The 15,044-nt window shown below is 42.4% G+C and overlaps 1 protein-coding gene across 2 annotated transcripts in view; it reads left to right on the forward strand.

Moving 5' to 3' along the window:
- PLEKHM3 (pleckstrin homology domain containing M3) overlaps window positions 1-15,044 on the forward strand; it is a 137,190-nt gene that overhangs the window by 78,888 nt on the left and 43,258 nt on the right. For both annotated transcript variants that reach the window (XM_074872921.1, XM_074872922.1), the window contains one exon: window positions 6,188-6,345. In XM_074872921.1, the coding sequence (XP_074729022.1) occupies window positions 6,188-6,345 (158 nt within the window). The remainder of the gene's footprint in view (window positions 1-6,187; window positions 6,346-15,044) is intronic.

The following is a 15,044-nucleotide window of genomic DNA, read 5'->3' on the forward strand; positions in this document are numbered from 1 at the left end:
CACAGCTTCTCTGGGCAACCTGTGCCAGTGCCTCACCACCCTCACAGTGAAGAATATCTTCCTTACATCTAATCTAAATCTACCCTCATCCAGTTTAAAACTGTTACCCCTCATCCTATCCCTACACTCCCTGATGCAGAGTCCCTCCTCATCTTTCCTGTAGGCCCCATTTAAGTACCAGAAGGCCGCTATGGGGTCTCCCTGGAGCCTTCTCTTCTCCAGACTGAACAACCCCAACTCTCTCAGCCTGTCCTCATAGGGGAGGTGCTCCAGCCCCCTGTGGGGCCTCTTCTGGGACCCCCTTGAGCAGGTCCATGTCCTTCTTCTGTTGGGGGCCCCAGAGCTGGACACAGTACTGGAGTCTCACGAGAGCAGAGTAGAGGAGAAGAATCCCCTCCCTCAACCTGCTGGCCACACTTCTCTTGATGCAGCCCAGGACACGGTTGGCTTTCTGGGCTGTGAGCACGCATTACTGGCTCACAGTCAGTTTTCCATCCACTAGTACCCTCAAGTCCTCCTCCTCAGAGCTGCTCTCAATCCACTCATGGCCCAGCCTGTATTTGTGCTTGGGATTGCCCCAACCCATGTGCAGGACCTTGCCCTTGGCCTTGTTGAACTTGAGGTTTGCACGGCCCTGCTTCTCCAGCCTGTCCAGGTCCCTCGGGATGGCACATCCCTTCCCTCCAGCATGCTGACCACACCAAACATTTTTTGTCTTGTTCCGTTTTCCAAACAGAAAGTTATTACAAGCCATGAGTTTAGGTTACCATCTCTGTGGGTTAGAACTCTCAACAGAAACAAGAAGTTCTGCTGTTGTTACCTTGGCCACTTTTTTAGTTTGTTTTTTAATATGAAAACATGTATTTTGCAACACTGTGCTCACTACATTGCTCTCCCGTGGGACTAGTTTGTGCAACCCTCCTTCCTGCTGGTATGTTCTCATACAAGGAGTCTTCATTGACTGAAAAGGGAAGACAAAGTGACTTTACTTCTCTTTGCTGTGTGTAATGGACTGGGGTTTTGGACCCTCTATACTGTGCTGCATGGGGGAAGAAGGTTTAGGGGCAAGGCTACAGCTGGGGAGTGGGGGCCTTCAGAGGTAGACTTCTACCAGCATTGTGCTCAGTCCAGAGAGCTCGGATGAGGGATTGGGTCAGGCCAGAGCTGTTAGCTCAGCATGTGTCAGAGGTGAGGGGACTGCCTCTCCTGCAGTGCAAGGCAGTGTCATGGGCTCAGAAACGTGTCATGAGGGTAGGGCACAGAAATACCAGTGAGAGTCCCCTGGGCAACACATGCTGCTCCTGGAAGTTGTTTATGGGTAATGGCCCCATTGTGCATGTAGTGGGCCACTGAGGAGGATTTATCTGCCTGTGGAGAATGCTGTGGTCTATGGCCTTTCTAGTCCTTATTCTCTGGAGACAGCTGGCTGCCTGCTTATTTCTGAAAACATCACCTTGATAGAGCAAGGGAACTATGAGTAACTTCCAGTCTTTGGATAGAAGGATCAGGAAACCTCTGGGGGCCAGCAGCCTGCCTGACAAGTAGTTAGTTAAATTTTGGCTGATCACACATTGCCTTCATGATCATATTAATGTGATGTATCCAAAGGGATTTCAACTTGTACCATAGACCCTGATGCCTTTTATATTTTCTGTCTTCCTGCTGTATCAGGAAAAACATAACCCAGTACATGTGTGTTGTGTCTTCCTGCTGCCCAAGGCTCTCGCAGCCATTGCCAACACTGGTTTGTTAGCGAGTGTTCAGTGAGTCCCCATATTTCTCCCCCACCTCACTCATAAGGAGCATAATTGTTTCTTTGGATTTATACTGCTACCCAACTGAACAGCAGCACAAAGATATACAGAGGAGAAAGTTTGATTTACCTTTATTTATAACTTTGACTTATATGAAAATCCTCTGTTCTAGAAATCATGTAAAATAATTCTCCCAAGACCCCTTTGGCATGTGTTCAGATACTGTGTACCCCTTTAGTTTCTCCCACTGCTGCAGACAAGTCTCTGCCTTGCCATCTTTCTTTCCAATACCACGTTGGCTTTCCTGAGCCGGGCACAGGAGGCTGGGCAGTGGGGCAGGTTGCTGCTCCTGCTGACTCTTCTGGCTTCTCCCCTCTCCAGCAGCCCCAGCACCTGCAGCCGTGGTCTGACCAGAGGGATGCTCTCTGCAGTGTGGGCAGGGAGCCTGTAAGAGAGACTCCTCCAAAACACAGTTTGTCCTGTTTAGGGTGGGACATATGTGGCAGTTAGTGTAAAAAGCAGTGTTCATTTTGTTGGTTTAAATTGTAAGTGCTTTGAGGGCAGGGCTTGTCTTTTATGTGTGTACATGTGGGTGTGTATTTTTATACAATTCTGAATGTGAGCCACGCAGTTGGGAGCTACAGTATGCAAAGCCATGGCTTTCTGTCCAGTGGTAGCTTAGGAAAGTGTTTTTCCAGATCCACAGAGGTGGACAGTGATTCTGATCCGAACACTGGGGCTATTCAGAGACACAACTTGCTCTGGGCCTCCGAACACAAGTATTTTACTCCCATTGTCACCAAGCAGCGTACCCCAACATATTCCACGTGCAGCAGTGGCAAGCTAACTGTAAGAGCATGGCCCCATGTTCAGAATCCTTTTGGGATGGGTTCCTTGACCAGTTTAGGAAGAGAAAGCTGCATTTGCACCCTCCATCAATTGATGACCAGGATGCCATCATCAATCACCTTTCACCCTTAATTTTGGACAGTGAAACAATTGCTTGTACTACAAAGAATTTGGAATAGACAACAGACCTTGATCTTCACGTGTGCTGTAGGTAGAAGAGAATCTGAACTCAGCAAAATTTTAATTTGTTTTAGGCTTGATGCCCTTTTTTTTTTTTTTACAAGGCAGGAATATATTTTTAAGCATTTGCACATGCATGTTGAAGCTGTATTATGTTACAGGGATAAGCCAATGGTGAAATTTTTGGTTTCTGTTCCTTTGGCATACTCTTAACTTAGTTTTGTGCTAAATTTCCACATTTCTTGTGAAATGTGATGGACTGTTCTGCAGCTTATAGTGTGTGATTTCACAGTTTCTCTGTTTTATAAACTTATTTTGTAAACTGAAATGTCCTTAAGAAAGGTTTGGGTCAAAGCTTAGGAGTGACTCCAACAGTGAGAACAGATGTGTGCTGTGTTAGACTGCATGGGGGCTGTGGAGTCTCTGACACTGAAAGGCTTTAGTAACAGATACAGCTGCAAAGAATGACATAGATGTTACTAGCCCTGCCAAGATGGCCTCTTGAAGTCTTTTTTTTTTTTTCCCTCCCCCCCCGTGATTTTCCTGATATCTGGATAATGCATTACATTTGTTTAACACACTTCTATTCTTTAATCGTTTTGTTTCCTTGAAACTCAAGATTGGATTCCGGCATCAAGTGGGAGAACATCCTGGCGCTGCCATTGTGGTTCTGGGATGTCTAAACTGACCAGCCCTGGGCCTCTGGCTGTCACAAGAGAGTGCTTAGTCACAGGAGAAGTTTTGACACCTGTGATTACATGTCCTATGCTCCTTTTCCCAAGCCATAAAACAGTCACTGGGGAAGTGTTAGCATGAAACTTCTCTTGGGGACAGCAAGTAGAAATCTTCCTTTTAGCTTGCCAGGGTAAATGGAGATGAGGATTTTATTCTTATTAGTTACAAACACGAATGAGAGAAGGCTGCAAGGAAAAGTCATATCCTGTGCACAGCCTTGAGGTCCTGATGAAACAAAATGACACAAAATTTACAGATGCTAAAAATAGTGATAACATCAGTTTGATGTTGCATTTTGTCTTCCTCCTATAATACAGTAAAATGGCCTGTAATTCACATTGCAAAATTGGCATGCATGGCTCTTTGAAGATACCATCTTCATTGTATGCCTGCAGTGGCCAGAGTTACAAGCCAACTTACTACAGTGCTATGATGAGCCACACAAATAAATAAATAAATAGGGACAAATAACACCAGCTTCTCGGGGGCGGTTGTCCACTCTCAATCTGTCTTGCTTAGGGTGTGAGCTTTTCAGCATAGGAAACCTTTTGTACCTTGTACAGACTTAAATTGACCCCTGGGTCTTAGGAAGGTAATAGATTATGTTAATTTTGTTTATTGCATTATATAAAATGTGATTTTAATTCAGAGATTTAACTTTTAAGTCCTTGATGACAGTGATGTTAGTACAGACTTAAAGAGTTTGTTTGCAGCTCTGTCTTCAGCCTGGCATTTTAAGCTGAGCTCTTGTGACCTGTCAGAGGTGGTTGCTGTAGCATGAAAATGCTTTGGAAAATATGTATGTATTGTGGTGTATTTACTATCTTTGTATGCGTCTGTCATCTGTTAGTGCTAAAGGGCCTTTTGGAGGGTGATTGTAGCCATGTCACTAGCTGGGTGGCTTCACTGTTTCTTTCCTGCTGTTTATTGAATACCATCAGTTTTCATGTCTTTGCCCTACTCCCAGTTTGTTTAGCTTTCAGACCCTCTTTAACTCTGGTGTCTGCAAGCAAAAAATTTGTCCCTTAACATGAAAAACAAAACCCAGCCTAGGGGAGCTAAACTAACTTCTGACCATCTGTTAGAAGGTTAGTAATATCACTGCCTTGAACTATGGCTTCATTTTCATACTTCATGGAGCAGCTTCTCTGCATTGTTTATATTCTGGTTGAAGGGGATCTTCCTACACCAGGATGCAATAGGAACATCATTTTTCCTCTAAGATGAGCAGATGTTCTATCTGCAGTACTAGCAATAACATTGCCGCTTCCTGTTGTTGCAGATGTTGTTAGCAGGCTAGAGCTGAAAGCAAAGAGAGGGCACATTTCAGCCCGTGCCATTCAGTGTCATCATCAAAGCTACCTACACACCTCCTTTTGCACGTGTACTCTTTAATTGTGGCTATCTCAGCTAGCGAGCAGGAAGTTGCCCTGGAACACAAATTTATTGCCTTTCTACTTTACACAGGGGAGGAGTGCTTCCAAAATCTCTGTTGTTCTTCTCTGCCTTGACCTTTGCTTTCTCTAGATTCATTTACACTAAACCCAAATTACAAGTAGTGTGTTACCATATTTAGGGAAGGGGTGCCTGAACTGAATGCATCTGGTACACATTTAAGTGTAAATCTCCTCACTCATAGGTTTCAGGGCCTGTGCAAGTTTTCAGTCAGCAATTATTGCATTCTTTTTCCTTTTTATAGAAGGTCACTATCAAATCCCGTGACACATTTCTATCACTAATCTGGCAGGCTGCCATTCAGACCACAGGAAGCCCAGGAGAGAAGAATATATACACTTAGGGCCTTATTCCATCTTCATTATTCCCTACACCAGCAGAATTCCTTAAAGTCTCTGGAAGTTTGATCTGAATGGAAAGTATTTCGCCTGAATAGCACCCCTTATTGAGGCATTGTCACCAAGTCACAAATTTAGATGAGTGTTGTGGCTAGCAGCTCAATCTATACTGCATGGCTGTTTTTTCACACCAACACAGGGAGTGCTAATCGCTTCTAATGGTCTAGCAGGATTGTCTGGCAGTGAGGGACTTCTCGATTTGAGAGCTGGACACTGAGGGGAAAAAAACCAGTTCCTATTCAAGACTTTATCTGAGAATGTATTCATTTTGGCAATGAAGGGAATATTGTATTTTAATGGTTTTCAATGGGAAACACAACCTTAATGAGGAAAGCCAAGGTTCTGTTCACAAAAAATATGCAAAAAACCTTGTGCTTTGGAAGAAAAGGAACAAAGAAAAAAACTGTGATTTGTGCATAAAAAATAACAAATTTAAATCATAAATGTAAGGCAGTATCCATAGCTGTCAGTTAGATGATAATACGGAAGTCTTAAACTCTTCTCCTACTTTTTTGTGCTTTAGTATATGAATGCATTGTTGTACTTCAAATGACTACTGATCTTGTATGTTATTGTCATATAGAGACTTACAGAGAAATGGTAACCTTGTTTTTATGTTTGGATCATTGCCAGTTCATTGGCTACTATTATCACTTGTGATTTCATGGAACTATAATTGTTGGGAAGTAACTTTCCTGTTGTTTTAACCAGCAGCACTTAGCTGCATTTCTGTATTAATAAATACTGTCTCAGTCCTTCAGGGAGTTCTAGTAATTTTTTAGGCGTTCATTCAATATTGTCTTCTCCTCATTTCAGGTTATTGAAGGAAAGCTGGCTCCTTTCTTGGGGAAGGTGATCAAGTTTGCCACCTCTCACGTGTACAGCTGCAGCCTTTGTAGTCAGAAGGGTTTCATCTGTGAGATTTGCAACAATGGAGAAATCCTTTACCCCTTTGAGGACATTTCTACAAGCAGGTACTGTAAAGTCAGTGATACATTTGACTTGCCTATCATATCCATGTGGATTCTCAGCCTCATGACCTCTTGTTTACATAACTAGGGACTGTATCCCACTCTTGCACATTTCTGGGCAACTACACTAGATTACTGGTCCAGGGAGGCCACCATGAGCAGACTTGGAAGTAGATGGGAAGAGCTACTTTCCAAAGCCCTGTAAATCTCAGAACAGCTGTTCAAAAAGGGAAGAGTCCCCAGTAGCATCACACAGTGTGATTTATCCAAAACTCTTCTGAGTCTGCAAAGTGTCCTGAAAAGCGAAATGGATTCTCTGGAGTGATCACAGACATCTTTCTGGTATCTGATGTCACTGGGCCCATGATGTACTGGGATTGTCCATTATAAAACAATAACCATCTATTCTGAAGTGTTTTCTCCATGAAATATTATGGCTAATTCTCTGCTTTCTGTGTGCATACTCCTCTGTGCCAATGTATCCAAGATTTTTTAATTTATTTTTTTTAGATGACATTGCTCTTCTCAGGTGGCTGCAAAATAAATATAAGTGTATGCCAGTCCTAAGCTAAACAAAAGAACCTCTATTTCACATTATATGGAGTACTGGATGCCAAATCAGGGAGAGGAATTGCATGGAAAACCTAGAAGCAAAACGCAGGAAACCATAGCAGGCTTGGCAATGCAGCAGTGTTACTACTCTTTTTCTAAAATGTCTTAGATTTTGAATAAAGGAGGGCTTTTTGTTTTGTTTTGTTTTTTAAACTCAATAGAAAGACAGTACATCTGACAGCACAGCATTTCTCCATAGATAAGTACTTTTTTGACTTTTTCAAATACAATAATTTTAATTTGTTCTCCAAAGTGTTCCATTGAAGGGAAAATTAGTGAAGAGCCATCTTTGGAAACAATCAGGACCAGCCTTTTAAAAGGGATTCGTTAAGAATCTGATTCCCCTGCATGCACGAAGATGTTAAATTACAAGTAACCAAGGACTACTCTTTGGGGATTTTCAGCCTGACCTGAGTTTCAAAGACTGTTTGCACATTCTTTTTTCCAGACTCTTATTCTAAAAAATGCATTGACAAAGCAGTGGGCATAAGCTAAACAAGGTGTGCAGCTGAGCTCTATAAACGTTTTTCAAGAAAGAATGTATCTAGGGTGCATGGTGAGATAGGCCGAGTTAAAAAGAGAGAGACTAAGATGACATAAAACATAAGATGTCTGTTGAGACTGTATAAAAGGTGATTGAAGATATTCCCAAAAGATTGATGAGAATGTGTAAGAGCATTTGGGTTTTCTTGAAATGTCTGTGCATTTGATTTGTCTGGAGGATTTTTGGTCACAAAACCATTGTTGGGTGTATATTGTTCCCCCGCCCTTCAGCTGAGATCAGATATATCTTGCAGTTACAGAGTTTAAAACCTTCTGGAATCAAATAGTATTTGTCAGCAGTTCAGTGAAAGCCAGAAGAAGCTGCTCTAGCTCCTGTTATTATGTGAATTAGAAGCCAGAAAGGACTTTCGTCCATGTTTCACAAATGTGAAGTCGTGGTTGATGTCATGCCAAAGACAGCGGTCTTTGTTAATGATTTTAATTAAAACACAATCAGCGTGAAAAGTTCTCCAATATTTCTCTTCCTTATTTTGTCAGAGGTCATTCTGCTTGCCGCCTTTGTACTCCTTATCACTAAACCTTGCTTTTATCCCCAGCATTTTCCGTTTCCCTTCCTAGTTAGTTATCTCATTACTATTTGTGTGTGCACATGCAACTCTGAAACTAACGAGATTATTTCAGTTCCATATTTGTGGTCTTTTCCACCTTCGGGCTGGAGGCAAGTCATGCCAACTGTGCAGCTCCATCAGCTGCAAAGCATGAGGGAGAAAGCCAGGTAGAGGGTGTTTGTGTTTCCATCTCTTACAGATGAGAGAGATTTCTGAGGTAGGTATGGTGATCACCACAAAGAAGTGTAAGGTGAGGAGGCTAGTTAGAAATAGGTAGATGTACAGGGTAACCTGTGGCAGATGGAGTGGCAAATCACAAAAGGTTTGTGTAAAGACTTGCAATTATACCTGAAATTTCTGATGCTGTGTGTTCAGCTTTCTGTGTTGGTTAAGTGTCATAGAGAGCTCTGAGTAAACAGCTCAAATTTGTGGTTTAGTTGCACTATTCAAAGTCCACAATAAGCAGTGAAAATTCACTACAATTCCCCTTCTCCATCCTGGTTTTCTGGAATTGCTGTCTACAGCATAGTATTCACATTCTGTACTCAATACTAGACTGGGAAGTACCCTGGTTGTGGCTGCTGAGTTAAGGAGGGAAGAGAAGCTGAGCTCTGAAGACCATGTTTTTTCTTCTTGCTTTTGAATGTTGCTGATTCACTTTTGAGCACGCTACTAATTCTACCAGCAAACTGGGCTGTTAGGTTAGAAATATTCAAAAGTGGGTGCATGACAGCTTTTGCAAATGTCACCTCTCTGTTGAATGTTTGAAAACTGAAGTCTGTTTGGGGCGGGGCAGGGGAGCAGATTGTGTGTGTGTCTGTGTTGAGCTGGCATTTGTTTTTCTGGCTACCTCTCTGACCTTTCTCACTCTTTGGAGAGAAGAGTGACAGCTGTCAGAGAGGCCATTACAATTCCAAGGTCGTTCTCAGATGGCTGTTACCTTTCCATCTTCATGGTCTCTTAGGTCAGCTTTGAGGTGGAGAGGTTGTTTCTCTCCGAAATACTCTCAGCAGTTTCTGGAGCAGTCTTCGGGAGGAATTTATGAAGGATGGGTCTTCTTTAGATAGATACAGCTAAGAGAGAAGGAGGGCCCCTGTTGAGGGCTGGAGTTTCTCTTTGGTCAGGTTATTTGCTTGAGAGTCATTTTTGTCAGTCCTTGAGCAAACAGAGTGAATACCTGGGTTATGCACTCCTCAGGGTTTGAATACACATATATTACATACCCTTCCCTCACTAATCAGCATGACACATTCCTTTGTTGGCAAACGGTTCCAAAACAAACACAATCAGTTCACTTAATTAGCAGGTCTGTAGGCTGTGCTTGGCAGGCTCTTTACATCCTGCTCAACAATACAGCACAACAGTTTGCTGCCTTGAATGTAAGGGTGGGCTCACAAAGTCATAAGCTTTCTAATGATATTTCCTTTCTGTGGCTTTTCTTGGGAGGTGGCCATTCAGCACAGAGCTTAATGAAAGCTGTGATTCAGTAGTTAAACAATTTCTTAAAAATTGTCCCATCCTTTTGGATGCCTCTTCCAGTCAGTTTGATTCCTCTGCCCCCCATTTTCCTCTTTCCTGTCTTTCCCATATTCATTAGGGTTCTTCTTACATTTCACAATTTCAGCATCTTTTTGAAGGCCTTTAAATCATGAGAACTATATTTAAAGCCTCCTGAGTTAATTGCACATTTAATGGAGCAAATTGCCACCTACTGTAAACTCTCACAGCTCTGCTTTTACTGGAGCTCTGGCAACTTAAACCACCTGAGCGTCTACTTCCTGTTCTATTTCTTGGACTAAATTTGCCCATGGCTTAAATTTAGCAAACAAACATATAACATTATCCTATTATATCACTAATTTTATGTTCACAAGTATTGTGAAATGAATTTAAATATTCCTGGTTATAGATTGGCTTCTTAGAGCTATTAGAGCCCATTTGTTAGCAGCCAGGCAGTGCCCCTCAATTTTTTCTGATATTGCTTGTTCTTCATTAATGTGGTGAAAAGTTTTTGTTTCTCCCTCCTAAAATTTTGAAAAGAAAAAAAAGCAGAAGTGAAAAGAAAATGCCTGTGTAGTAGTACTGTTGTCTGTAATATGTGGCTGTATTTGTTTTATAACCTAGAACAGTTTTTAACAGGTTTTAAATCTTAATGAATACTGAGAAAAATACCATTAGAACGAGAATAGAATTATTCATTAAAAAGGATTTTCTGTCCAATTAGATAATTAAGTAATTATGGTTAAGATTATTATATGCTACCCAGTTAATAAAGTGTTGCTCTTGCCTGTGTCGGCATCCTAGCGACTACTTTCACAGGCAGTTTGTTGTGTTTTGCTGGTAAAGCTACTTGCTTGGTTAAGAACTATTTAGTCAATTCCTTGCCTTTTATGTGGTGACTATAGATGTATGTGAACCATGGAGAGTCGCTCTTTTGTGTTCGTATTCATTTATCAAGGCTAAACTGTTTTCACTTTGCAAAGTTAATTTGTTCTGCAGATCAGTTAAGACATGTAGACCTTTTAAGATACAAACCAGAAGACCTAAGTTTAAAATAGACGTGCCACAGAACAGACTTGACTATATCAAACAGCTTGGATGCCTCTATAATCTTTGGCCACCATCCTGATAAGACCTATGAATGTACTTAACTTTACACATAGCGAGAAGTCTTACTAAAGGCTCTGAGGCTGTGCTTAGCTTTATGTGCATGCCAAAGTCTTTGCAAGATTACAGCTCGCTGTGTTATGGATGCTGTGTCACTGGACAAAAACATCTGTGAGCATTTGGGAGAATGTTAAAGATGGATATTAGGTGAAGAGACTGAAATACATAGTATAGAGCATTTCCAGAAAATACCTTGGCACAGGTCAAAGGCATCACTCAAAGTACATAATTTTCCCTCTTGCTTTGATTAGTTTGTTTTATGGTAGACAGCCTTTCCCCAAGCCCAGTTCACCTGAGCTGTGCTAGTAGTTTAGTACCTAATTTTTGAAAGAGCTTAGCTTATCGGATGTTGATAGGTGGTTCAAAGGACCCTGAAGTCATCTGCTCAGCACTTTCTGTAAAGAAACTTAGGCACCTAAGTAGATGATGTAAGTTCTTGTGATAATTTAATTTCACCTGAATCTGTCAAAACTGGTCAAAATCTTCTGGCCCAGATCTGATTTTTGCCTCTGCAGGGTAGCACAGTAATGTTATCTAGAATACATAAAAAGAAACAGAAAAAGTGTATTGGCTTTTTCATCAAGCATTGTATTTTGGAACTGAATTCGCTTTAGAGCTTGGTTTTACCTGCCTCATGTCAGAGTGGTATTAACTAGAACGTTCAGCATAAAGGCAGATATTTGTTTCAAGTAGGAAGGTCTCTGCAGTGCTGTCTTTTGCTGTTCCCCACTGGCTGAACATGGTAGCCATCTCGCTTCCAGGTTCTCTTTTGCAGCTTCCCTGCTGTGCCTTCTTCCTCACTCTAGATACTTCCAGCTTGCCAGTCAAGACCTTTTAATTCTTCCTCCTCCCAAATATGGTTCCTTGTAGACCAGCCAACAGCTTTTCAGTTGCTTTTTAGCCCATGAAAGCCAACACCTGCCAACTCTTAAGTGCTCAGAAATTCTAAGATTACCTTAAGAATCTTGTTGTTTATATACTTAATTTATGTTTTAAGTTCCTTTTTTCCATCTTGGATCCAGGTGGGCGTGTCTTCAACATTACATCAGAACTATGAAGTCCAGGTGCCTTTGCCTTTCTCTTTTATTAAAAGCATAAATCCTGGCTTAATCACAGGATTTCCAGACTTGAGACTTAAAGAAAAATGCAAAATAGTAGACTCATGCAGTCAAGTTATAATGGTTGAGGGCAATATATTAATATTACTCTTAGTAGTATTACCTGACTCTTTACTTTCAGGTCTTCAACCACCACTTTGTGAATACAATTCATTAATAATAGGAGAGGTAGAGTGGGGAAGTCAGTTCATGGCGTGGCAGGTAGCAGAGACAGAGGTTGTATGTCTGAGCAATGTAAACACTTTAATCTCTGTGGCATCTCGGTCTCTCTAGTCATCTGCAGGTAGTGGATCTACCATGTGTAGGGCTTTTCCTCTTTCCAAAGTAATTTACCTCCGCTGACTAAAGTGTAATCACATGAGTTTCAGATTAAATGTTTTAATACTGATTTTAGTGTCCCTTTACTGATTTCTTGTGAACTACTGTGTACAGGCCACATTACTTGACTTGAGATCTCTGAACTTAGACAACTTGCAGAGTGCAGTACTGAGGTGGACAGTCAGTCCTTAGCTCTCCTGTGGATGTAAGTATGGAAATACACATAGATAAGTGTACTATAAATCCCTGCAGCCACAGCTGGAGGGGAGCTGAGGACACGCTTCCCTCCTTAATCAGGAGCAACAGACCTCTGCGAAGAGGGGTCTGGGAGCTGCAGGATCCCTTTGCTCCTGCTTGACCCAGCTGCCATCCTCTGATGCGGTATCTCAGCCTGTATATACAACTGTCCTCGGAGGACAGCAGGTGGTTAAATCAAGCTGTTCTTGTTTGGCCCCAGCCCGTAACAAATTGTTCTGTGAGCACCCAAAACGATTGCAATTTCTCTGGGTCTAGCAATAGAGGAGATGACACTGAGGCTCCCCCCCTGCTGGGGGAGCACCGGTGGTTTTCTCTCCCCTCCAGTGAGCTGCCCGCTTTTCCCCTCATTTATATATCTCTGACCACTTTGCACATCTGCTGGATACAGGTGACCATGGCAGTGGGTGCTGGCATGACAGGATGAGGGGCAAGAGATGGGGCAGATGGGGAGGCACCCAGTGGCAAGTCCTGGGTGTCCAAGCCAGGATAGGGGTGTATTCATTCATTTATCATCCCCCCCTGCCTGGGGCACTTCTCCAGCAGCTCAGTCTAACCCATGCTGGGTAAAAGGGAGCAGACCTCAGTCTGGCAGTTTTCATGCAGGGACACCAGGTAGTGTGTCATTCAGCCATCCTGGGGTGGCATTACTAGAGCAGCAGTGGTGATGTTGGTCACAGACTCTTGTGTCAGGCTGTGTTTTGGCTGGTCCCTGTGGCTGTTCCAGAGGTGCGAACCATGGGCGCTCTGCTTGGTGAGTCCAGGCTGGTGGTCACTGTACACCCCTTGCTAGCTGCCACCTGTAACCAGCTCACCCCTCTGCATCAGTTTCCCAGCACAGGAGCTGGGCCGATGGTTGGCAGTTACAGTTACTGCTGCTTGTTTCTGTACCCTCCAGGCCAGCCCAGCACCCAGCCGTGACGTTATAAATGAGGTGCGTCTTCAAGCTCTGCTGGAATATCAAGGGTAACCTCTGTCTGATGAGCAAGTATATGGAAAGGAAAACTATGATTATGCTTTGAATCACTGCTGGCTCCCTGAACACTGAATTAATCATTCCAAGTGAATTTCAGATATGTAACAATTTGAGGGGCTGGGTAGTGGGCTCTGTTTTTCTTTGGCCTTTTTTTTTTTTCCCTCTTCAGAGGCAAATTTTTCAAAAGCAAGTCTGAAGTATTAACAGTTTTTAAGTACGGTATTTGAAAAAAAAAACCAGTGTCTAGTAAAGACTGTGTGTCATACAAGGCATTATCTTAACAAGCTCCTTATAGGGACAAATCAATGTCATATTAGTGCCAACTTTCTTCCATTCATTTACTACAGGGGCATCCCTTGCTAGGCAGGCTCCTTGCATTGGTTCCTAGGCAACTGTAATAATATTGCTGCACGTGTGTGTCAGGCATTGATTGCCTTTGGGGCTTTTTTTGTGTTGTAAGTGAACACTGGCTAGTCCGTTTTCCTTTTCTTTGTGTTCTGCTAAAATCTCTGAGAGTTTTGAAGGGCGCATCTGTGATATTCACAGCTGAGCAATTCAGAAATACTTGCAGACAAGCACATGTGCATAGCGTGGGATGGTGATCATGCTGGAATCCCTAGGCAAGGCTTACCTCCACTACTGTGGTTCACTCGTTGGGGATTTTTAATAGCCAAGTTACAGGTGGCTTAGTATTTTGGATGCTTAGTGAATACATAGAATCATCTAAAGAAAACATAATGAACACCCCCGTTTTATCTTGTTTTTACTCTGCATGGAGGAAAAGAAAAAGAACTGAAGAGTTCTAGTCAATGAAGGGTTCAGCCCTAAACCAAATCCTTACTGAAATTCCTTTCAAAGGATTACTCGAGCAAATGTGTGCAAGGCCTGGCACAGAGGAAGTGGGGTTTTTAAATGAAAAAATGTATAAAATTACAAGAGAAGGGTTGGTGGGTGAATATGATGCTGCCGTGAGACAGCAGAGCTCTTTGCCCTTCTCAACTCTTCTAAGAGCTCCTGGTTGACCTCGAGCAAGTCAGTTCACCTCTTGTTTCCTGTTTGTGAGGTGGGAATGGCAGTATATCTGTCATCCACCGTTTGTTCATTTCAGGTACAAACAGCATAACCAAGAGGTGCTTTGATTCCCCACTTGGTGTTTGGAAGCTAAACAGCTACAACCCATGTACGTAGTACTGAAGCTGTCCTAATAAACCTTGCTACTCATGCTGGTCAGTCTGTTAACCTGTAAGGTTCCTAGGAAACAAATAAAACTGTCATTCAGAGGATATCCTGGGCCACCAGTTGATCATCCCTGGTTTATTTTGTCTGCTTCAGGTAGAAGGTCTTTGAGGCCTCTTTGTGTTGCATCCTCCTCTTCGGACACCTGATCTTACCCATGGGCACCTAAATGGGTGGTGCAGTATAGAGGAGAAATACGAGTTTAATCAATTGATTGTGCAGAATCTAGAATTACTTGAGCCATAAGCCTGTGAAATACATGTGGGAAGCATGAGAAGATTTTGCTAGGATGTGCAAGTTACCAAATACTGATATGTATATGTTTCGAATGCCCAGACTTAATGGCAGATACTAACATTTGTATTTCCCCAGCGTACAAGGAATGATTTTATGCTTTTAATGTAGAAA

The sequence above is a fragment of the Strix uralensis genome, chromosome 6 (assembly GCF_047716275.1).
Source record: "Strix uralensis isolate ZFMK-TIS-50842 chromosome 6, bStrUra1, whole genome shotgun sequence".
Taxonomy (NCBI): domain Eukaryota; kingdom Metazoa; phylum Chordata; class Aves; order Strigiformes; family Strigidae; genus Strix; species Strix uralensis.